Source organism: Meriones unguiculatus, chromosome 2, assembly GCF_030254825.1.
Source record: "Meriones unguiculatus strain TT.TT164.6M chromosome 2, Bangor_MerUng_6.1, whole genome shotgun sequence".
In the NCBI taxonomy this organism is placed as follows: Eukaryota; Metazoa; Chordata; class Mammalia; order Rodentia; family Muridae; genus Meriones; species Meriones unguiculatus.
The window spans coordinates 9,217,671-9,240,865 of record NC_083350.1 but is presented as its reverse complement, the minus strand read 5'-3'; the positions used below and the strand labels follow the sequence as shown (position 1 = coordinate 9,240,865).

The window sequence follows — 23,195 nt, the reverse complement described above, 5'->3', positions numbered from 1 at the left end:
GGCGGCATCGTTATCACCATCAGTGGGGCTCGAGCAACTTCCTACAGTGTCTGTGCCAGTTTCCCACAGCAGCGTCCTTTTAGGGCCTACATCACAAACCATGACACTGGGGCTGGGGGAGAGGCGGGAGAGAAAAAAAATAAAAACAGACAAGATCCCTAAAGTGAAATGGCCCCAGAACAGTGGGAGTCCCTCAGGGAGACGGCCATAGTGTGTCCTTTGCTACAACGCTCTTTAGAGCCGGGACGGAATTGAAAGCACAGATATGCCTAGGACGGAGGTTGGGGATAAATTCACACTGTGGAACTCCCCAGCCCAAATCTGGGGTGAAGTGGGAACACAGCCTTTTGGGGTCACCTCTGAGTCCCCTCCTGCCTGGTGCTTGTCCACTAAAAGCATCTGTGGGGAGAGAGTCTGGCTTTTTCATGACGACTGTCAAATCACTACACATTTCATTTCCACAAGGCCTTCCAGCTGCCGAGAGCGGCCATTAGTGAGTTTATGGAAACCCATTAAAAGGGTCCAGGAAACATATTTTGAGGTGAACCAAAACAGTGGGAAAAGGTGAACTTCAGCCTCCAGGATGGGGTTCTGTTTGTTTGTGTTAGCGCACAGGACTGTCATGGTATCACAGCCACCCCAGAGCCTCTGAGACCAGGAGATAAAATCCATGGCATCACAAGCCACTAGGTCCCTGTCAATGCTCCTCAGTTGAGGAAAAAAACAGCAAGTGCTTGCCAGGGCCTGTGCCACCAGCAGGCTGGGACATATAGCCAGCTGTTGGACCACCAAAAACACCCTAGTACCTTGGAGGGTGACTGATCCCGAGAAAGGAACTTTAAAGACAACCAAGTTGGTGTCATTAGCATGAGCCCAGATCCTGGTCTGTGCTAAAGGCAATTGGGTGGGGGGATGACCACGGCACATAGTGGGAGATACTGGCTAGGGCAAGGCAGGGAAGGGTGGCGGGAGGAGCCAGCCTCCACACATGCTTCCAAGCCCCTGGGCTAGAGAGAATGTTGTTGGTGTGAAAGCCACCAGTGTGCGGCTCCTGTCACTCTGGCCCCAGCATGCCTCACATGCACATACCTGAATCTTTGCTTTTAAGAGGCTTTCACTGCTAACCACAGATCAGAAGTGCAATGCTGATAATGTGAGCTGAGAGGGCAGTGCTGAAATATTCTTGATTTTAGTTAAATAAGAGTCATAATGATAGGATGGCAGTTCTTTACGGATTTTAGGTTCCTGTGTTTGCGATAAATTTTGTTCCTGACATGCTCTAGTAACATGGCTTGAACTGCCATCCCTTTGAGCCTCCTGAGACAGATGAAGGGACACAGGACAGAATGACAGGGTCCTTTATGCAGCAAAACAGGAAACAGCTCTGCTCCACGCCCCTATCCTCAGTTCTGGGCCCAAAACACACTGGTCTCACTTAGGCCTTCCCTTTACTACAGCTTAGTGCCAGGCTCAGCAGCAGAACTCACCACGGCCACTAAGCCTTCTGGAGTAGCCCCAGCAAGACATGTCCGCATGGCTGTCCTGTGTGGAAAGGACCCCCACAAAACAAACAAAACAAAACAAAACCCAGCAGAGTTCTGGAGCTAGTGGACTCAAAGTCACGGACTACATCTAGAGATCAGGGGGAGTGAGCACTGCCCTGAAGAGAAGGGAATGGGAAGCAAAAGAGAAGCAACAGGCCTTGATGGCCCCTGCCACATGGCGGTCCCAGGCGTGACACCTGCCTCAGCTTTCAGAAGCCGACTTTCTTCTGATCTCACTGGCGCTTTCAATGGCCTGAGTAGATGTTTTAATGCCTTGTGTGAAAACCCTGGAGCAGAAAACAGTCCGCCAGGCGTCATGAGAAGCACACCTGTCAGGAAAGCTATTTAGTTGAAAATAAAAGCACTGAGCCAGTGAACCGGGCCCAGCGAATCGCAAGCAGCCCTGCATCCCGTTAAAAAGAGAAACCAACAACTTAAGACCAGAGTTTTGTAACATGTTCTCACTCCCTGTTCACAGACTGCCAGCAAGCACATGCTGGTCTCCTGGGAGGCAGGAACACTGGTGAGCTGGCTGCTCTGGGGGACTGTGGAGCTGAGGGCCCATCTGCCCCAGGCACGGTGATAGCAATTAAGGCAGAGAAAGGAAGTGGGTGAGCAGCCGGCAGAACACACACAAGAGGATGGCTGCCTCACTTGGCTTATTAAAAACACAACTGTGCATGCGTGATGAGCCTTACCGTGAGCAGAACTACAACCACCGCATCCACATGCTGCAACCCTGACCCTGGCACACATGAACACAGCCTCGAGAAAGTTAGGCTCCCCTGATCCAGCTGAAAGTGTCTTTAGGAAAGAAACTGGCAGACAGAGATCACATGGAGGAAGCTGCCACCAAGAGATGACAAAGGGCTCTGTGACAACGCTATGTGTCCCCATATCACCATTTCCAGAAAGGAGCCAGGACAGCGCTCTAACCCCAACCAGAGGCTGCTTACCTCATGTATGACGTAGGAGACAGAGACTTGGGCTTTGCCCACTGGTACGGGGCCTGTGGCACCGACAGATACTGCTCACAGAAGGCACCCTTCCGAAGGTGCTGGAAGGTGAACTCCTCGGGTGGGAAGTCAGACGTGGGTGGAGTGGTGCCCAGGTCCTCCCCGGCCGGCTCTACTTTGAGGGCCACAGAAGGCGCATGCTCCAGGGTTGTCTTCCGAGACTTGATAGGGACACCGTCACCCAGGTCCAGAGTGCTGTCGGTGGTCAGGGCGTTGATGGCTGCCACAATGGCAGAGCTGGTGTACTGGGTGGTGTTACCAAGCCAGGTGTCTTCGGTCACGCTGACCCGAGGGGAGCCGTGCGGGGACGGTGTGGGTGAGTGGTGGGGCGAGCAGGAGGGCTGCCGGCCATTCAGGCTGTACTTGCGCTTGTTGCAGGGGGATGTGGGTCGGGAGCCGCGGGCGCCGAGCCAGCTCTCCTCTGTGACGCTTGCCCGAGGAGAGGTGGACGGGGAGTGCCTTGGCGATCCCAGCATGTGGCAGGCACCCAGGCCTCGGGGAAAGCCCTCCTCTGGGTCCGTGGTCTTGGGAGACACGCAGGGTGACTGCCATGGGGAGGTCTGGGGGGATGCGTACGGGTACGAGTAATTGGACTCATAGGAGGAGGCCTCAGAGTTACAGCTCCGTGAGGACAGACTGCTGGCTGGGCTCAGGCAGGAGGGGTCTCTGTAGGCTTCCAGGCTGGGCAGGTGCAGGGTGGCCGTGGATGGGGACCGCTTGCAGCTGGGAAGGACATCTTCTACCTCCACATCATGGAAGAACTGGCTGCTGCCATGGTGAAGGCCCAGGTAGGAGGTGATCTCGATGCGAGGACTCTCCAGAGTCGGGGCCCCATTGGGCCGCGTGCTGCCGGAGGACAAAAAGTACCCCGAAGGCCCACTGTCCACAGCCCCTCCATAGCTCGAGGGATGATTTGCTGAAGGAACAGCGGACATGCCCGGGGTGGACGTCTGGAGGTCATGGCATGGTGCTGGCAAGGAAGAGTGCGCTGTGGGAAGGGGCAGAGTGGAGGTGACGCCAGGGGACGCATAACTGTAGTGTTCTGGAAGAAAAGAGAAAAGATGCCATGAGGCCAGTGAGCAGGAGGCACACACTCCCAAGGGCAGCGAACCCAAGACCCGGTGCCGGCCCTGAGGGCTCCAGGTCCCCCTGTGTAGCCTCTGGAAATATCCTGAGGTCAGACTGCTCCAAGGCCTCCTGCCTGACTCTAGACCAGAGCAGCAGTCTCCCTCAGCCAGATGTCCCCTGCCAAGAGCCACACGGCTGTCGCCTGCTGTCCTCCTATTCAATCAAACTCTGCATTCCCTAGCTGAGAGTGATTTCAAATCCTTATCCAATAGCCGAGTTGCCTTCTCCAATTTATCCCCTCCCCCCTTCCTTCTCTCTGACATACATCACAAGCTAACATGCGTTTTTATATTGCCATCTCTCCAGGTTCCACTGTGGCAAGAAATTTGCCTGCCTTGTGGTTCGTGGCTGTCTGCAGAACCAGGCACAGAAAAGCACTTCTGTGATTCTAGCACTTCAGAGGCTGAGCACGGCAGGGGCATTCTGAGTTCCAAGCCAGGGGTTCACTTTGTTTCACGAGTGGATGGACTGGGGCATGAGTGGTGGGTGACACACAGAAGGACTGATGCACTCTGGAGGGTGGAAGAATGTTTATGTGGACACAGGCGTGTGCTTCAGACACAGGGACCCAGGCGTTTCCACAGCTTTTTGGTGGCAAATCATTACCAAGCAGCCTAAAGGCTTGGCTTCAAAGAGCACACCCAAAGGATAGATGAAAATGTGAATTCTAAAGCGGCTCTTATGGCTACCCGGGTCTAGCTGGTACCTAGAACTTCTAAAACAAAACAGATGGTTCTAAGGCACAACTAGATCTCACAAACAGTATGTGCTAATTATACTTTGATAAGCACTTGAAAAAAACAAAACCATTGTTGTTATTGGTACTCAACAGGAAAGCCATGCTTCTGGGTTTCTTATCGGAAAGGCTCTCCGCATCCTAGAGCCCATTCACGTGTGTCTGGAGACAAGCATTTCCAAGTCTCTGAATAATGGAAACAAGAACAAGGAAATCTTAGATCCACACCAGGCTCCAGTGCCAGGCTGGGAGATATTGTGTTCAAGGACAGCGCTGCTCTCTGCTGATCAGAAACCAGCAAAAGAAAACTCCAGAAATGTTAGTGTCTCTAGGCACCAGCCAAACCCTTCGATATTTTCTAGAGGCACAGGCCAGGCCTCAGGAAGGTTAGGCAGTTTCCACTGTTGCTCACTCCCAGTCTTCTACACCAGTGGCAGGCGGCTCACAACCCCTCTGGCAACACAGCCGCGTCCTTATGAGGTAGACTGGGGTCCTACTCCAGAGTCCAGTGGGAGGACTCTGTCACCCTCAGTCCCTGGGTCACAGAGGCCCTCTGGAAAGACCCGAGATGAGACAAAGAGGAACAAAGGGACAGCTAGAGGAATCAGAAGCAACCTGAAGCAGGAACCTCCATCAGGCTGTGGTTGGAGGGTCCTTGTCACAGCGACACCGCTTCCCAGTCTGAGCTCCATGTCTCAAGAAGCTGGAACCCAACACTGAAAACAACACTGTTCTAAATTACCCTAAAGCCGCTTCCTAGAGATGGTAACACTTCTGAAGAGACAGCACTGGTGGGTGGTGGCAACTGGGACTTAGACTAGAGGCCTTTGCCGAGCTCTCAAGCTCAGGCTATTTCTTTGAGCACTGGACAAGACTGCAGGGCTCCCCACTGCCATCAACCCTCCTTTGTGTCCAGCTACACAGCTCAGTCTTGAACTGCAGAGACAGGCCACCCCCAGTACCCCAAAATGCAGCCCTAGGTAAGACTGATCAGAGTTACAGACTGTCCACAGTACATATGAGAAAGACACTAGGACCCAAAGGACCCAGGAGGTAGAGGTATGAGACCAGCTCAAGTGGGAAAGCCAAGCCTAGAGGCCAAAGGGTGGTCAGTGAGACAAATAGATGGTCTGGTTCCTCTGTGAGGTCACTGACAAGAAAGTCTGGGACAAGGTGCCAAGGACCCTATTCAGGAGCAGCTCTACCAGGTGCTGTGTCCAGGAGCCTTCCTCTCTGCTGTTACCACCAAAGGCAACAGACACAGGGAATGATGCTGCTATAGAGCTCTCCCTCAGTTGGCCCAGAGTTTTCCACTCTAGAACTTTCTATGAAAAAGCACAATCAATGTTCCATGGCCCTGAAGATGCAGCTAAGATCTTCCCATCTGTGGGTATGAAGTCCACCAAAACCAAAAGTGTAACATAAGGACCCCAAAATGTCACAGTGTCATTGCTAATGGACCATTGATAAAAGGGAGGATGAAATTATAGACCAACAGGGTAGGAGTTTTAGTAATTTTATTTCAACTCAACTTCCACCAGGGCTGGATGCTTACGGTCAGCTATAACGTGAAAGGATGCCTGCCTCTCTTTGCCCAGATTCACCTGTGCACTTGGACTACGACCTGGTATTCCGATGTACCACATCCTCTGAAACATGCCTCCTTCAGGAAGTTTCTCTAGCAACTGTCCCTGTGTTCACATTCAGCCAGGCCCCCTTCAGGGCATTTCCCAAGGTCTTCAGAAATTCACAATCTCCCTGCCACACACACACAAGGACGTGTCCCTCATGACCCCACCTGCTCATCACCCAAAGGGCCCCTGAGAATGAGGACATGTGTGCTCTGCTCTCCAGTCTTCTGGGCCTCAGTACCACCAGATTCAGAAGGGTTCAATACCAAAGCCCAGGGCAGACACAGTCTCCAGTGGGTATGGGACACAGCATGGCAGGGCCAGCGTCTGCCAGAGGCACCAGCTCTGAACAAAGGAGCTTCAGAACACACCCGGAGAATGGTAGCAACCACACCCGTGTGGGTGCCACGGGTTGCCCAAGCAGTACCCAGGTGAGATGGCCTCATAGGCCCCAGCCCTAAGCAGGCAGCTAATCCGTTTAGGAAGTCACGTCTCCCCAATGTTATGCTGTCCCTGTGTCTAGAGCTCTGTGTACTGTGTGAAGCCTGTCAGTAACAACACTGGAAAATACTGGGCTCTCAAGGCTGGCGAGATAGCTCAGTGGTTAGAAACATCGTTGATCTTGCAGAAAACCTGGGTTCAGCTCTCAGCATTCATATGGTGGTTCACATCTGTAACTGTAGTTCCAGACACCCTCTTCTGACTTTTATAGGCACCCAGGACACATGTGGTGCACATCTACACATGCACACAAAATACTCATAAATATATTTTAAGAATCTGTTTTTATCTTAAGAAAACCCAACTCCAGAAGAAAAAAAAGGTTTGAGTGTAAGGTTGATGGGAAACTCTGATATCACAGCAGCTGTGCACATACTGGGAAAGCTGAGCCCAGGTCTCCAGGCAGAGCCTGAAGACCCAGGCCGTGGGCTGCCAGACCCAAAGGAGGTACACCTGCACTGGTGCAGGGCCTGGCTCCTGTGTTCTCTGTCTCCCAAATGAAAGAATTCTATTTACTCCACACCAGGGCTGGCCCTACAGCTGACCACCTTCTTTTGGACGGAAGGGAAAATTGGAAGAGTTCTCTAGAAACTCCTAGCAACAAGCCAAGTTAAACCCTGGCTCTCCTCAGTCCTGCCTTGACACCCCTGCGGCCAAGGCTTCAACTGCCTGGGGTACTGGAAGATTCCAGAAGAAATGGCTGGGTGGCAGGCAGAGGGCAGAAGGCAGCTAATTTGGCTTGTCTCCTTAGGGCTGTGTTAGCAACAGGGTGTCTGAGGCCAGAGAAGGAGGAAGAAAGGGGCTTTCTCAGTCTAGGCCCAGATGCAGAAAAAGAAGAAGTTGTGGGACTCAGCACGTGGTCTCTGGGACATTATAAGAATGGCCTTTATTTAAACCAAAATGTTTGAATAAAATATGATTCAATGGGGCAAAGAAAAATCCATAAAATATTTATTAAAAAAAAGAAAAACAGAGACAGGGTTAGGAATATGGCTCAGTTAGTAAACACTTGGGCAGTGTCCAAGGTGCCAGCACCACTCAAGCCGGGCACACCCTGTAAGCCCGGCACACAGGAGGTGAAGGCTGGAGGGTCACAGTACAAGCTATCCTGGCTGCACAGTGCGTTAGAGACTAGCCTGGGGCCAGATGAGACCCTTTCTCAAAAATCAAATCAAATCAAAACAAAACCACTTAACTTGCATGCAGATTTCCTTGGTCAAACTCCAGAATGAAAGCTTAAATGCCCAGAACCTGCCGGTGAGAGCTGTGTCTGTCTCTCTTGTCAGAGTCCTCTGGAGCAAGAGTGCCCACTGACTCCATGGAAGGAGGCTAAGCTGCCTCTTACTACAAAGCCTGGATCTGCAGGGGCAGGACTAGCCCTCCACCTGTACCAGCTTCCACAACTCAGACGGATCGCTCTGTAGGGTCCATAGGGAATGCCAAGCTTCCCAGCCATCTCCTTACCAATCCAGAAACGTTGGGACTGATTATGTGACATCAGACGCTGCTGTGCCTGGCAGCCTGGCTTTTGCTGAATGGGCCACTAAACTGAGGTGCAGAGGAGCACAGAAGAAAAGCAAAAGTGGAAGCAAAGGCCTCCCACAGCACACATTCTCTTATCTCATGTAATAAAAGGTAACAAAGGCCCAGCCACCCGCCACCCTCTGCAGGTGCTCCAGCCCGTCTTCCAGGTCCCTGCTGCCTGTGGTATTCCATGTGGATGAGATGGGGTGCAGGTAACACTTGGCAAAACCAGAGCTCTGGGGCTGACCAACTCCCACCAGCCTCTGCAAACGCCACAGCCCGTACTGCCCCCAATATTACGATTCTGAGTAAGAACTTACTGCAGCCTCAGCACGGCATTACTTGTGAGAGGTTTACACCATGAAAGTAGTGGTATATGTCCTCTAAGACATGCTGCAGGAGAGCGCCTGCTGCCCACCAGGTGACTTACGGCACCTGCAGTGAAATCACTCTGCAGTGAAATCACTCTGCGGGTGTTCTGCTTCACGGCACTTGGTGTGTTGCCTGAAGTGAATGAGAACAATGCTGTGTGTGCCACACCTCACATGTGAGACACCCTCCCGTAAGCACGGCCACCACAGCCCCCAGCAGGACTCACTGTTCACAAGCACAGAGCAGGACCCACCACAGCCAGCTTGCACCTTCATTTGAAGGAACACCCCTTTAGCCTTTCCTGGGGCTGCACTGCAGGACGTGATGCTAGAAATAGAACCAGGAAGAGCCTGCCAGCCAGGCCTGTCCTCTGATGCCTGCTCACCCTGGTCTTTCTCCGTGTACTAGAGCCTGCAGGGTACGGGTGAGGCTATAAGTGTCCAGGCTTGGGGGTGAAATGATGGAGCACAGAACAGTCCTGGGCAGCAAGGCCCTTGCCGTTCACTCCGCACACTGGATGGTGCTCCCTAACGAGGACAGCATGGAGACTGGGTCGGTCCTGTGAAGTGACAGACAGCAACAGGTTCTGAGGTACTGTGCAACGATGTGCCGAAGGGAGATTTACAGGGCAGAGAGCTGGGCCTGCTGAAGCAACGGCAAATGTCACCCAATGATCCGCAAATAAGCTCATACGGCATGCATAAGGGTCCTGTGCCCAGCCTGGGTCTTTCCTCGAAGACCTCCCACACTCCCCCAGCTGCACACCAGTGTTACTTTCACTTGTTCTGTTGCTCCTGCTGAGCCGAGGGCTTCTGAAAACCTGATACGGAGCTAGCATATCCTGCTCACACAGACAAGTTTGTCCTTGATTAAAACATCTACAAGACTTAAGCACAGTGAGGCTGCTCCCAGCAGAGACTGAAGCCCCTTTCCAAAAACATCAAACTTCAGCATACTCAGGGCTCTTCTGGGGAAAGGGGCCCACTCCTCTCTCGGATTCCTAAAGTAGGGACTGACCCACCAGCAAGGCCCCCTCTTTACTGCTGGAAAAGCACTTGAGAATAAAAGCTCTCCCCAATCTCATTGCAGCAAAGCCCCCTTTCTGCTGGTACACTGTTCAAGCCTGGAGCTGGTGGGCAGAGCTGTCTGGGCCCAGGGCCTTGGCCAGTTTCCTCCTGAGTTGCCACGGAGACAGAACTAAGCGGTCAGGCCAAAATAACTTACAAAACAGGAGCCCTGGGGCGGAAGTGGCACACCCTCCCAGCTGATGAGCAGAGCAGCTATTTCCTGACCCCGAGGGACTGTGGCCCTGCCTTCTCCCCAGAAGCTCACCCTGGCCCACCGGTCGGCAGGGAGGGGACAGAAGGATGCCTGATACTGGAAGAGAATATTATTCCAGTCCTGTTCTGCCCTAGGCTTTACTTTAAAGCATTCTCTTTCTGCTCCCCTCACAAATGGCTATTATACATCTACCAGACACCTGCTAAGCGCTTTGCAAATAACACACCAGACACAAGCCTTCTCTCCAAAGACCACGGCAAGAACCCTTCAGATGGGTAGGCGATGGGAGCAACAATGTGGACCTTCCTAGGCCCATTGCAGCCCAGCTCGACCTCTATGGGTGTGTGTGTGGGGGGGACTATGCCCCTTTCATAGAGCACTGCCCCCTGCACTCTGGGGTAGCCTTTCCCATAATATGTGAATACGTGTGGTCAGCATGAACTGCAAAACTCAAATGTTACTTTGCCATTGATCTCAGAATTGTTCTCTCATTCATGAATTCATGTTTAGACCCATTCCAGATAATGTGACGCTCTTCCTACCATTCAGTAGGGACTGGAGAGTTTAGAAACTTCATATGACTGGATAATATAAATAATGTAATTGGATAATTAAAATGTTAAAACAATATTGGAGATAAGAGAGAAAAAAGCCTGAGTCAGTCTTTGTCTCAAAAAAAAAAAAAAGAGAAATGTAACGTGTATTGTACATGTAGCATGTTTCCCAGAACCTCTCTCAACATTAGAGAAGGGAGAAAGAGCTTTTCCTAGTGCTGGCTCAGGGCTCTCCCCGTGGCCTCTGACCTGAAAGCTCTGACCTGAAGTGCTGGGCTTCACTGCCGACCCACAATTCACAGGACACACAGGCTCACCCCTGCACCTCTGCGCAGCTCTACGGCACTCTGGTTCAGAGTTAGGGCTTCCGCTGACCTAGGCTGCAGTGAGACTCACCGCTCCACCTTTCCACTCAGCCGCCTTCAAAGCAAAACCATCAACAGCATGGCTCCCTCACATGTGCGAGGAGAGGGTGTGACCTGAACCCATTTGCCACCCAAAGTTCAAGGGGCCACCTGCTTCCCGGGCCAGAAAGGAGCCTGAGGCTCCCTAGAGGCCCTACTCAGAGTCTCCTTCATGGAAAACCACCCAAACCGAACCCCCTGTCTTCCTCCCCTGAATGGGCTGGACATTATACGTGTCCAAATACGGCTCAAAAAGAGAGTATTGAGAGAGCTGTTGTGTCCAGCTGTGAGTCAAAGACTCCAGGCCCTGGGTGGGGGTAGGGTGCAGGGAATGTGGTTTGCTGGGATGCTGAACCCTGCTAATGGTCTGCCTGAGCGGGTAGAACACACTTGCCCTCAGATTCTCTCCTCTGGGTTTGTGGAGATGACCCAAGTTTGCAGCCTCCCAGAGGCCCTTCTCCCCAGGCAGTCCACAGGGCACCATGAGGTACAGAACTGTGGCTCTGGATCTTTGTCCCCATTCCTATTGTTGGACCTGTAGTCAGCTGTCCATTCAGAGTAAACAAGGGAGACACAGGAAGGCTCCACTCCATGGTTTTATCCCTGAAGAGAAAGGAGCTAAAGGCATCAGAGCAGAACCAGAACCACAGTGGCCCACTGTCATCCAAATCCAACATAGATACCCTAAGAGGTCAGGAGTAGGCTTTTCTGCTTAGAGCACAAGAGTTCTAGAGAGAACTGACAGATACCCGTACACTGTCACAGCAGCTGAATCCTCCAAAGCAACAAGGCCAAGAGATGCCAAGGGTCTCCTCTTGTAGCCCCAGACCTTCCAACAGTTGCCTCTCTTCCACTGCCCCCAGAGCCCTATAACCTAGGCCCTGAAAGGAGAAAAGAAACCTATCAAGAAAGGGTTTTATGGGGGACAGATGAGAGTTGCTGGGTGGTGACAGCCAAGCTGGAGCACTCACCTTCAAAAGCGAACAAGACGTTGAAATTTAAAAATAAAAAAAGTAGTGCATGTCACGGAAAATATGACAGGGTCATTTCGGAGGTGCTACACAAGTGTCCTGTCTATTCCAACCCCACACAGCTGGGATGCGGACCCCGAGGCAAGCACAGGCTGCTGTCTGGCGCTGTGTGAAACTTGGAACAGAAAGTCAGGTGGAGGAAAGGGCCAGGCTGCTGGGAGGTGGGGGTGCAAGAACTGGACTGTCGTTACTGTTTAGGAGAAACCAGTTCGGGGAAACAGCACAGTGAGCGTTGGCCTGGCTGGAAGCTTTACTTTTGACAGAGAGAAGAGAAAATGAAAGACAGCGAAAGCTCTCAGGGTCTGGTGGCTGAGGTGTGGACTGAAAACCCAAGCGGTGGGAGCCTTCCTGCCGAGGGAGCTGCGGCGGCGGTCAGCACAGGGCCGGGCCTCCTGGCTCCAGGTCCCCCGGGCCAGGCGGTAGCAGCCGGGCTCTCAGAAAGGGCGGCTTCCGACCGCCCTCTGGCAGCGCCGCTGACCATCTGTCCCCGGACTACGAGGTCCAAGTCCTGCGCGGGACACAGCCTCCCCTCGGGGCCGGGCCTCCTGGAAGGAGGGAGAGCCCTCTCCCGCGCCCCGGTGCTCCGATGCCAGGAAGTGCGCGGCGGGGGAGCGGTGGCTGGCTCGCCCCACAGGTGGCCTCCCGCCTCCTCGCGGCAGGCAGCAACTTGGTCCGCGTCGCTCCTGGCCGCGCAGGCAGGGCGGCGGCCCGGGGTCCCGGCTGGTGCCAGGTCGGGGCGGGCACCGGCGACCTCAGCAACCTCAGGCCCGCGGCGGGGTGCAGGCGCCCGCCGCCCCCCGCCGGACCCACCTGCGGCCGCGGCGCCCCCGCCGCTCTGATCGAACTCGAAGAGGAAATCGAAGTCGAACTCCGGGTCCTGCTCCAGCCCCGTCATGTCGGGGTCGCGCGGCACTGGTGCGCCAAGCGCCCGCGCGCGTCCCCGGCGTGACGCGGCCCCCGCCTCCTGTCCCCTCCCCTGTCCCCTCCCCGGCCTCCCGCCCCGGTCCCGCCCCTGTCCCCCCGGGTGTTTCCGGGTTTACATAAACAAGCCGCTCGCGGCCGCCGGCTTCCGAGTTTTAAATAAACTCCGCGCGCGAGCCCGAGCGCCGCCTGGACTCCCCTCGCGCGCCCGCAGGACCGCGCGGTCCGAGCTCCATCCCCGTCCCTCCGCGGGGTGTCCAGTCCCCCGCCGGACCCCCGGACCCCCCGAGGGACCTCGGTCTCCCTTGGGCTACTCCCGCCCCGCAAGAACCCAGCCCGGTGCGGGCAGCACAGGCGTCCGCGCCCCAACCCCGGCGCTGCCGGCGGTAGCAAGGCGAGCGCAACAGCCCAGGCCGGGCTGAGCGATCGTTCCGGACCAGAGCGCAGGGCCTGCGGGGCTGGAGCTGCGTCCTGGACCCGCAGCCCGGCCTCGCAGATGGTCCCCTGGTCCTGTTCAGCGTGGTGCGCAGTCCACAGCCGAAGGAGGTACCCTGGGTCTTGCTGTTTCCCTGCACCAGGAAAAAGACCAAGGCTACTGGGTTAGTTCAAGAGTTCGAAAAGAAAAGAAAAAAAAAAAAAAAAAAAAAAACAAACCACAAAAAACCAAAATGTATACACGTGTACATCTATGCACACACACATCCTGGCCTCTACAAGCTTTATCCACGTTGCTGCCTGAGCAGAATGACTGGAGAAAACCCACCTTCAGGGAAGCATCTCAGAGCCCACCTCAGAGCTTTCCAACTTCAAGCAGTAAAGGCTGGGGGGGGGGGGGCTTTTCTAGCCCAGCTTTCACTAAAGAAATTACCTGAAAGTAACAGGAAAATGAGGGTAGGGTTTCCTGAGGGCTGTGCTCGCCTCTCTGCAGGTCAAGCCCCAGAGCACAGTTGCTTACAAATCATTCAAGCTTGCCAACAGTGGCCATCTCGCTCTGGGGGCACCTAACTCGAAGCAAATCCTGTTTTTGTGCACTAAGGACCTCATTAATCTTTCGGCTTTTGAAACACTGCACACTCCTGTTTTAGTAGGGGTGATTTCAAAGCTCCCAGAGGCTGAGTGGGTGCTGGGCGTTACCCTCCCAGACACGGAGTGCCATGCTCACGGCAGTCAGAAGGAAAAGGCTGGGCCTGTGGAGCCCGGTCCATCTTTTCCTGTTTCTCCCAGCTTTTTGTTCTAACTTTCCTGGTGTCTTGGCACCACATAAGCCAACATCTGGAATATCAGGAAAATGGTGGCCAGGGCAGGAGAGGCCAGTATCAAACCCAGGAGGGAGGGAGGCAGGAAGAGAAGGACGAGGGCGGTCACTGTTGGTACCTGCCACCAGATTCAAGTGTCCCCTGTGTCCTACACCTGCCCTGCAGCCATGGGCCCCGGGGGATGGCTTTTTCCAGAGGCCATCACTTGGGCCTCACGTGGGCTGCCACTTCTCCCAGGACCCTGTTTCAATAGCTGATTTTCTCCCGTGATAAACCATAGTTCAGTCTGGCCTGATTTCGTTTCTAATAATAGTTCTCACTTTGAGATGCATGTTGGAGCGTTGTTTTGTTTTAGTTTGCTTTTTTTGCTGACCTTCAGGGAAATGGAAGTTCTGTTTTCTGTGGAGAAACCTCGATGTCTCTTTATCCACCTTTTCCACCATTACACACACATAACAGCCCTTCTTGTCCGCTTTTGGAATAAAGCTTTTTGCTTAAGTTGTAGAGCACCTGGCTTCCCCGGCCCACATGCCCCCAGATGATGAGACCAAAGAGAGGAAGCCACAGGGCCATTCTCTCAGAGGCTGGTGAGGCTGTCTCCTTGTCTACTGCCTAAGGCAGGAATCAGCCAACACAATGATTTATGAAATGCTCCCCTGTGCCTCAGGCAGCCCCCTTGCCTGTCCTCTTTATAGTATGAAGCTTGGTCTTCCAGTTCGGCAGATGCTCCAGTTTTGATAGAAGTGTTTAGCTTGGACCACTTCCTCCCAATTCTGCAAGATGTTAATAGGCCAGGTCCAGCGCGGGGTGTGATGAAGCAGGGTACAAGGCCTCAGCATTTTCTAATCTGGATTAGGAAACAATGCCATGAAGCTAAATGGCTGGAGAACAGGGCCAGCTTTGTTCAGCTCTGGAGAGCCTGTGGGGTGTTGTGTGAGGCAACTCCGACACTGTGGCTAGCTACAGGCTTGTGTTCCTTGGACTTCATCAGAGCAGAGTGGCACAAGGCCTTCAGAAATGGCCAGACCTGGTGAGCTTCCATCTAAAGGGCCATGAAGCGGAAGGTGGCAGAGAGCAGCTGGTGCCCAGGGGGGCAAGGCCCGCTCAGGAAGGACAGGGCCATTTCCCATGGCCCTCAGCAATGGCAGACACTAACCTGCTGCATGCAGTTCCCTTCCCCTGCCTGTCTGCCTGTCTCAGGACTGCTACAGTTTCTGGCTGGCTCAGGTACATACACGTACTCTCCACGAAAATGACCAATATGATTTGGTCTAAGGGCATTATTGCCTCCAGTCTACTGCTTCAGCAGAGGCATTTTCAAACTTCCTTTACTAGGTAGGTTATACACACACACACACACACACACACACACACACAAATGACTACTTACCCCCACCCCACCCTTGTCAATGGCCTTTTCTTTTGTGAAAAAAAAAAAAAAAAGTTTTGTTTTGTAAGTAGCCCAAGGCAGGCCTGGTGCTTGCTTTGTTGCCCAGGCTGGCTTTAACTCATGGCAACCCTCCTGTTTTAGTGCTGAGATTACACCTCAGATTATTGAATAATGGAACGGTACCTCTACAGGTAAAGAATATAAGCTTGACGTGCCTTAAAGAAAAATCAGTGACTGATGAATGTGTGTGGAAATAAGTGTCAAGAAATTCATAACCCAAACCACAACAAAAACACCATTAACTTTCCCTGTACCAAGAGCTCCTCCCGAGAACACAAAGCAATATTTAGGCCTCGTTAAAATGAGGGCAATGGACATGAAACAAACTATAACTGTCCCCCCTTTGATTCAAAGTAAATGTAATACTTGGTACCCTGGACTCCCGGACTCTGAAAATTTAGATCCATTTGTGCTGAGCTTATGGCTGTTGGGTCTGAAGATAAGCAAGAGGCCCAGGGCTGAGTCTCTGGGAACTGCTGTCCTTGCCTGACACACTCATCAGAATCTCACAGGAAGCTGATGTTTCCTTCCAAGTGCTTGTCTAAAGGATGGCTGCCCTAGCAGGGGTCCAGCTCACTTTCAGTAATTTTAAGTAACATCTTCGGAGCCAAAAAGGAATTAGGAGACATGGCTCCCAGTTCTTACTCTACACAGGTCAAGTTATCCCATGCTGAAAAGGCAGACATCCTCTAAGGGGTGTTCCAGAGATACCTGCAGGAACCTAAATGCTTTAAAAGTCATTTGGCTGGTTCTTTGGAGGAGACCCGAAGGGTCCTGGCAGAAAGTCAGGGGCATGCCATCCTCTGGCCCTTCCAGCTTAGGGCTGATTCCAGCACCTATTATTTACCTGGAAGAAGCAGCGTGAAACTTGGCAGTCCTTTTGCGATCTTTCCCAGGGCATTTTCTAGGGCAGAACTCTTGTCTGAATCCAACATTTGGCCACAAGCTTGGGAAGCATCTAGAAACCTGCACCACTTGGGGCCAGTTGACCAAGCCCTTAGCGAGAGGCACCTACCAAACCCACTTGGGAGGGTACAGGACCCTCACATTTCATGTCATTTGCTCTTCACCGGAAAGGATGGGCTCGCCTTCCTGAGACAGAAGCAGGACCATCTCTGCTCTCCAAAGAAGCCTCACTTCATTCCAGGCTGGTTTGGGGTTTCGATTCTGAAGGCCCTCCCAAGCCCCATCCTCAAGTCTCACCCCTGTGAATCAAGTTTCCCCGTCTGGGATCTCCGCGACCCCAGCCAAAGCCAAGTTTGAGTACTCAGCGCTAGAGAAGAGGAGACACCTATTGGCAAGAAAGAGCGCTAGAAATCTGGGCTGCGCCAGGGAAACACCAGGGGGACACCCTTCACACTGTGTGCCACGCTGTCCGGCCGGACGCCCGCGCCCCTCCCTGGACGCGCAGACCAGCCGGGGCAGCTTGGCCCCGGGGGAGGACTCGAGATGGGCGCGGGGCGCGGGGCGCGGGCGCGGAGGGCCGGGGCCCTCGGGGGCGAAGGGAGGGGCGCGGGGCTTACCTTCCTCGGCCGCCTTCATGGTGCCGCCGGCGGGCGGCGCGGGCCGCAAAGTTTCTCCGCTCCCGCAGACTGCGGCCGGAGGGCCGAGTGGAAACTTGGAAGGGACTGGAAAGCTGGTACTTGGCATCCACGCGGCGGTGGCGGCGGCGGCGGGCAGCAGGAGGAGGAGCGGGAGCTGGCGCCGGGAGCAGCCACGGGCCGGCTCCCGAGTCGGAACTCTTCCTCGCAGACACGCGCGGGGCCGGGCTCAGAGCCGCGCGCGGCGGGGAGGTGGCATGCAGGGGGTGTGGGTGCGTGGCAGGCCCGCCTGCGGCCGGGGACTGGCCGCGGGGTCGGAGGCGTGCGCGGCGCCCGGGAACCCGTGCCCCGCCGCTCGGATCTGCGCGGCGACACTGCCGCCCAGTTAGGAGCCTCTCGGTCTCACTCTGACGCAGGGCCGGGCTCTGCCTTCTGCCTTTTTAAAGCTGGAAAACACCTCCCCCGGCTCCCGCCCGCCCGGCCGCTCCCGCGCCCCCTCCCTGTAGTGACATCACGCCCCTGCCCGCCCGAGCCGGCGCGGGGCCCGGGGGACAAGTCGCGGAGCGCCGCCCTCCGCACGCAGCGCCTGCAGTTCGCTGGGCAAGCGGGGCGCCCCGGTTGGGACAGGGGTACCCCGGGGTGGAACCGCTGGGCGGGTGGGGAGGGAGGGGGCGCAGCACGGGTAACGAGGACCCAGGGGACAGGAAGGGCACCCGGAGGTCCACAGAGGCACCTGGAGGTGGGCAAAGGTGGCCACGGGGAAGGTAGGGACCCGAAGCGGGGTGAGGGGAGACCAGGAGAAAAATGGGCTCTTGGGGAGAGTCGGGGGACCCGGAGACAGGCGGGGACGAAACGGGGAGGAAAGGGCTTGCCAGGAGCCGGTGGGCGAGCGCGCCAGGCCGGGAAGGCAGCACGCAGGCCGGTGTCCCCTCTCAGAGGGGCAGGGGGCCCGGGCGGCGGGGGAGGGGTGCCGAGACGCCCTGCATGCTGAAGTCATTATGTAAAATCGCAGGCTTCCCCCGCTGTGGAAATTTGGAAAAGCGCTTCCACTGGCAGGCGGGAGTAAGGAAATTCCCATCCCGCTAAATTACTAACAGATTGCCTGGGCGTCCCGGGACAGCCAGATACTGTCATTTTTTACTCCGTAACTATCTGAGCGGCCCCGGTGGCTCGCCGCGCGGGGAGGGAGGGGCAGCGCGTCTGAGGCAGCGCTGCCCACCTGCCCGGCTCCACCTCCGTGGCTTCGCCCCGGGTGCCCGCTGACCCGCAGGGACCGCGGGGTGCTCTATGGGCGGGACTGGGAGGTTCCTGGCTTTGCAGGAGGCTGGTGCTGGGGAACTTCTGAGGATCCTGTCCCGCCTCGCTTTACACTTTTTTCTCTTTCCAATCTCCCTGCGTCTCCTAGGGCGCAGCTCTGCTGCCAAAAGCCGACCGTATTTTCTTGTTGGCTTTGGGCTGGAGGGTTGGGCAGTTAAGATGTCTGGGGTATAGAAATCATAAATCTATTGGCCTACACCTCACGTGCTTTAAAATAAACCCAAAAGAAAAAAAAAGGGTGTCTACTGTGGGGCGGCCAGACTTCGGGGCGCGCGGAGCGTGAACTGAGCCAGTGGGTTCTCCAAGGGGCTTCACACCCCAAGACCTAGGGAAATCTGATCCAACCAGCGAGTGGGGCTGGCCAGCTGGGCCCGATGTGAAGTAATATGAAAGCTTGGCTAAAGTCCCTCCACTCCACCAGAAGTATCTACCGGCTCTTTCCTGTGGCCTCAGCTCCAGCGAACTAAAAGCCGCCTTTTTTCCCCTATCCCGGCAGAGAAGCTCAGCGGTGGGTGCTACATAGCCGCTGAAGGTGCCCAGCATGGCCGCTGGCGCACTGCCTCAGGCTTGCTGTTCACTGGAGAGCTGGGCATGGCACATACTTCTCTGCCTCTGGCACAGAGGAGGGAGCCACTGGCATAGGTGGTGGAGAGGATAGCGAGGCTGAGGTTGCCTCCGTGAGGAAGTGGTGAGTAAGCTATTAAGTAGCTGAAGGCTCAGTGAGGATGCTGGGATGAGGGGCCAGGATGCCAAAGCGGAACCCCAAAACCTGCCGGGATGCGCGGAAGCCTCCGTACGCGCCTTGGAAGAGGCTGCCGCTAGGGGGTGCCAAGACCCCACTGCCCAAGACACCCCCCCCCAAAAAAAAAATCCACTCTTCAGTGAGTCTTGCTGTCGCCAGACCAGGGTGCCAAGATTTTGCCCGGAGAGTTTTCGTCCCCGCCCTCTCCGTCCCTCACGGACCAGGCGGGGCGGGGCGGGGCGGAGGCATCATCGTCGAGGCGTGGCGGGGAGACCAAGGCCCACCCGAGACCTTGGGGACTCCGAAGGGCAGAGGAGTTTCAAACGTCGCGTCAGTGACTCCTGTCGGTCCTCTGGGACTTTCCGGACCTGCAGAGCTGTGCAAAACTTGGAGGAAGCGGCGAGGACTCTTTCAGGATCTTCCTTCATCTCCTCTCCTTCCTCTTCCTGTATATCCTCTTCCTTCCCCTCTTCCTCTCGATCTCCTTTCCTTCTGCTAGGACCCTTAATCTCTCCCTTCTCTTTCTTCATTTCCTCTCCCTCCTCCCCCCTTTTCCTCCTGCTCCTCCTCTTCCTCCTGTCTGCTCCTCCCCCTCCCTCTCCAATAAATAACTTTTCACCCCATCCAGAAAAGCCCTTTCCTGTCTGTCTCAATGCCCTCCTTATCCCCCGCGGGCGACGGAATCCCGGGCCTGTTTCCCTCTGTTTAATGCCGTTGCCGGGACCACGGTGGCCGCGCGCCAGGCGCAGGGAGTTCCGGAGGTAGCGGCGCAGGAGCTCCGCCAGCTCCAAGCTGTCCGCCAGGCCCTGCGGCCACCTCGGGCTCAAGCCTGGTCCCGCGGCCGCGCTCCCTGCGCGTCCCTACCGCCTCTTTTCCTCTTCCTTCGGCCTCCTCTAGAGGAGGTTTGTTTATAGCTGCTACCAGGAGAGACGTTACACGGGTTTTATTTTAAGGGTTGGCGATGACTAACAAAGTTAAAAGGAGCTTAGGACAGAAAACAAGACTATTTTTAGATTACTGTTGCTTCTGTGGATTATTGGGGCAAATACACCCCAGAAGCTTACAATCTAAAAGGTGTCTTTGGGTGCTAAATCCTTCCTCCTGGGGAGCGTTTGGCTATCTACCGAGAGCTCCAAGTTTCCAAGAGCCTGACAGTTGTTGATTCTAAGCTGGTATGAAAACATAAGTGCCCAGGGAAGCCCAACAAGATAGGGTGGGCGCTGCTAACGCAGGGGCAGGCCACCGAGCTGCTAGAGGCAGGACTCTCAATCCATTGGCCTATCTAGGAGCTGTGCACACGGCACTGTGGGCAGGTATGGTGCACCAGGCTAGGGAAAGCGTCTTTGTAGCACAGAGTCACACATCCACAGGCGTGTTGCTTGCATAAACCATATGAAACGTCTGTAGCTAAATACTCATGTTCTCACTGCCATCTGCATTTTGAACCACAATGGGGGTTACTTTAAAACTCCCATTAGGGCACCTGGAGCTTCTGACTGGCTTCATCTCCCTCACCCCACAGCACAGGGAGGAGGCCCAGGGCTGGGAGGGGTTGGGAAGGCTCTCCAGAGCCCGTAGAGGGGAGGCTAACAAGCCAGAATTCAAGGGTGTTTTTGAAAAGACGGTCTCATGTAGCCCAGGCTGGCCTTGAACTCCTGGTCCTCTTGCATCCATCTCGCCAATTCTAGGGTTACAGGGTGGCACCACACCTGGCTGGTTAGTTGGGTTGGTTAGCTGATTGGTGCTAAAGACCTTTCTTGATTTGGTGTGCAGTCAGGTTACTTTTAAAATGCTCCTTTTTTTTTTTTTTTTTTTTTTTTTTTTTTTTTTTTTTTTTTTTTTTAACAGTCAAGTGAAGTCTCACAGTTGCCTGGAATTAATTACAGCACCTGCAACATTCTCCCTCACCCTTGGTCGGTTTGGAGGACCATAGATTTGGGGTTCAGAGAGCTTACTGCTTTACTTGTGAACCACCTGTTTAATCTCCCCCTCTTCCCTGGACAACACAGAAGCCTTTCAATGATTTCCCTTTACCAACGCAGCTCCCATTTCACTATATGATGCCTAACAGTTTGGGCCAAAAATGCCCTGGAGGCCAGAGTTGAAGGCTTTTCTTCCAGCTGATGGAGCACTCCCTCAGGAGTGGAACCTAGTGGTAGAAGGGTCCCTGGGTGAAGTGGCATGTCCTTGGACACCCTTCTCCATCTCTCTCTCTTTCTCTCCCTCTCCCCCTCTCTCTCTTGTCCAAGTTCATGAGGTCAGCAGCTTGTCCCAATGCACTCTGTTGCCAGCAGTACATTGACCTGCTCTGCCATAGGCCCAAAGGCAGGGGAGCCAAGAGACTGTGGAAGCATGTCTGAGATGAACTCTTCCTTCTCATAAGTTGACTTTCTCAGGTGTTCTGTCTCACGGTGAGAAATTGACACAGCGCCCCCCCCCCCCAACAAAACACACACACACACTCACACACCAAAAATCAATCAGTCTCAATCAGTCACTAACAATCTTCCCTAGGGCATTTGTCCAAGAAATCAGAAGAAAGGCTGAACTGTTTCCTTGATACCTAGTGTTCTTCCCTTTCCATATCCTTTGCCTATAGTGGCCCCAAGGGACCTCCTCCCTGAAGCCATTTGAGTCACACTCACTCCCCTGAGACTGGAGTCAACCTGCTCCACTCCTGAAGGCTATCAACCCAAGTACCTACTGGACCCGCTATGTCTGTCTTCCTGCCTCAGCCTGGGGCCCTTCCAGGTTTTGGACCAGCCTCCACCTGCCTGCCTGCCTGCCTAATTGCTAAAGGAGAGGTCTATCTAGCACCAGCCAGAGCTTGCTTGGTTGCCTAGGATGGTCTGTCCTGGGAAATGTACACTTGAGAGGAACATGAGCTCTCCATTTCTCTTTGTGTTGTTCTACTGTCTGGGCTTTGTCTAGCTAGGGGCTGTGTTGTTAGACACGTATACTTTTATAGCTGTTTCTCTTTCTCAAAGGCTGCTCTTTTGTTACTGGGAAGCAGTCCCCTTAATTGGCGTTAGTCAGCTTTCCATCACTGTAACAAAAAATTAACATATGAAGAGAAAAGATTTCTTAGTTTACAGTTTTGGTGTGTGTAGGCCATTTGGCCACATTGCTTTGGGACCTATGGCAGGACAGTCTGTCATCGTGAGATCATGGGATAGGCCTCTTCTTGTCTCTGCAGCGAAGCAAGAGGAAAAGACTGGGGGGGCATCAACCTCATGAAGGTCTTCCCTCCAGAAATGTGGGGTTCTTAACAGGTGGTCTCACTGACCAAAGATCCCACGAATCTCTAAATGGCTCCAACCTCTCTCTAGGGACCAACTCAACACATGACACTTGGAGGGAATTCAGCATCCAGTTCAACAATCTTTGACATTTTTAAAAGTCACTTTTGTCTAACAGTAGTATAATAGTAGTAGTATAGCTTTTGTGAAGTTTCTTTTTTGATGGATGTTTTCCTCGTGACACTGAGTGTGCAGTTTTCCTCCCCCAGCATACCTGCAGAAGGTAGCATGAAGTTGTATGTTTTCACCATCCAGTCTGACAATTGCTGCGCTATGATTGGAAGGTCAATCTGCTCACATTTCATGTTTTAGCTGATAATGTTGAATTTTACTTGTTTTTTGTTTTATTTAAATATACTTTAATTTTTTGTTATTTTTTATTAATTACAGTTTATTCACTTTGTAGCCCAACTGTAGCCCCCTCCCTCATCCCTTCCCAACCTCTCCCTCCCTCCGTCTTCTCCACCCTTGCCCCTCCCCCAGTCCACTGATAGGTTAGGTCCTCCTCCCTTTCCATCTGATCCTAGTCTATTAGGTCTCATCAGGAGTGGCTGTTGTTTTGTTTTTGTTTTTGTTGTTTTGTTTTTTAACTTTTGTTTCAATTCTCTCCATGTCTTTTCCTTTTGGTCTCTTTGTTGCTTTCTTTGCATTACAGGATGGTTTTGGTGAAAATGTGCTTCCCTAGTTTTCAGCATCCTTTAGAGGCTGCTCCTGTGTTTGTCAGCCACATGTAACTTCATGGAGGGCTTTCGGCTTATCCCGAGTCCATTTCAGTGAAACACAGAAACATTTCTTCTATGCAGCTCTCCCACTGCCAGAGGGGTGATGTCCTACAGCACCACAGACAGTGAGGCAACAAACCTCATAGTGCATTGTGGAAATTGTGCCCTTACCACGTGCAGTCACTTAAGATACTCTGAGCTGTTATTGGCAAATACATTACACCT

The 23,195-nt window shown here is 53.9% G+C and overlaps 1 protein-coding gene across 5 annotated transcripts in view; it reads right to left on the bottom strand.

The window, feature by feature from the left end:
- Positions 1-17,290, bottom strand: part of Nfatc1 (nuclear factor of activated T cells 1) — a 105,966-nt gene extending 88,676 nt beyond the window's left edge. The window contains exons 1-2 of one of the 5 annotated variants that reach the window (XM_021640049.2): positions 16,873-17,290; positions 2,501-3,602 (exon numbers count right to left, since the gene is read on the bottom strand). In XM_021640049.2, the coding sequence (XP_021495724.1) occupies positions 2,501-3,602; positions 16,873-16,999 (1,229 nt within the window). In that variant the 5' untranslated portion in view covers positions 17,000-17,290. Of the gene's footprint in view, positions 1-2,500; positions 3,603-12,532; positions 12,679-16,872 lie in introns of those variants that run through there. The other 4 variants (XM_021640051.2, XM_060376993.1, XM_060376992.1 and 1 more) reach the window with 4 other exon arrangements.
- Positions 17,291-23,195: the final 5,905 nt, after the last annotated feature.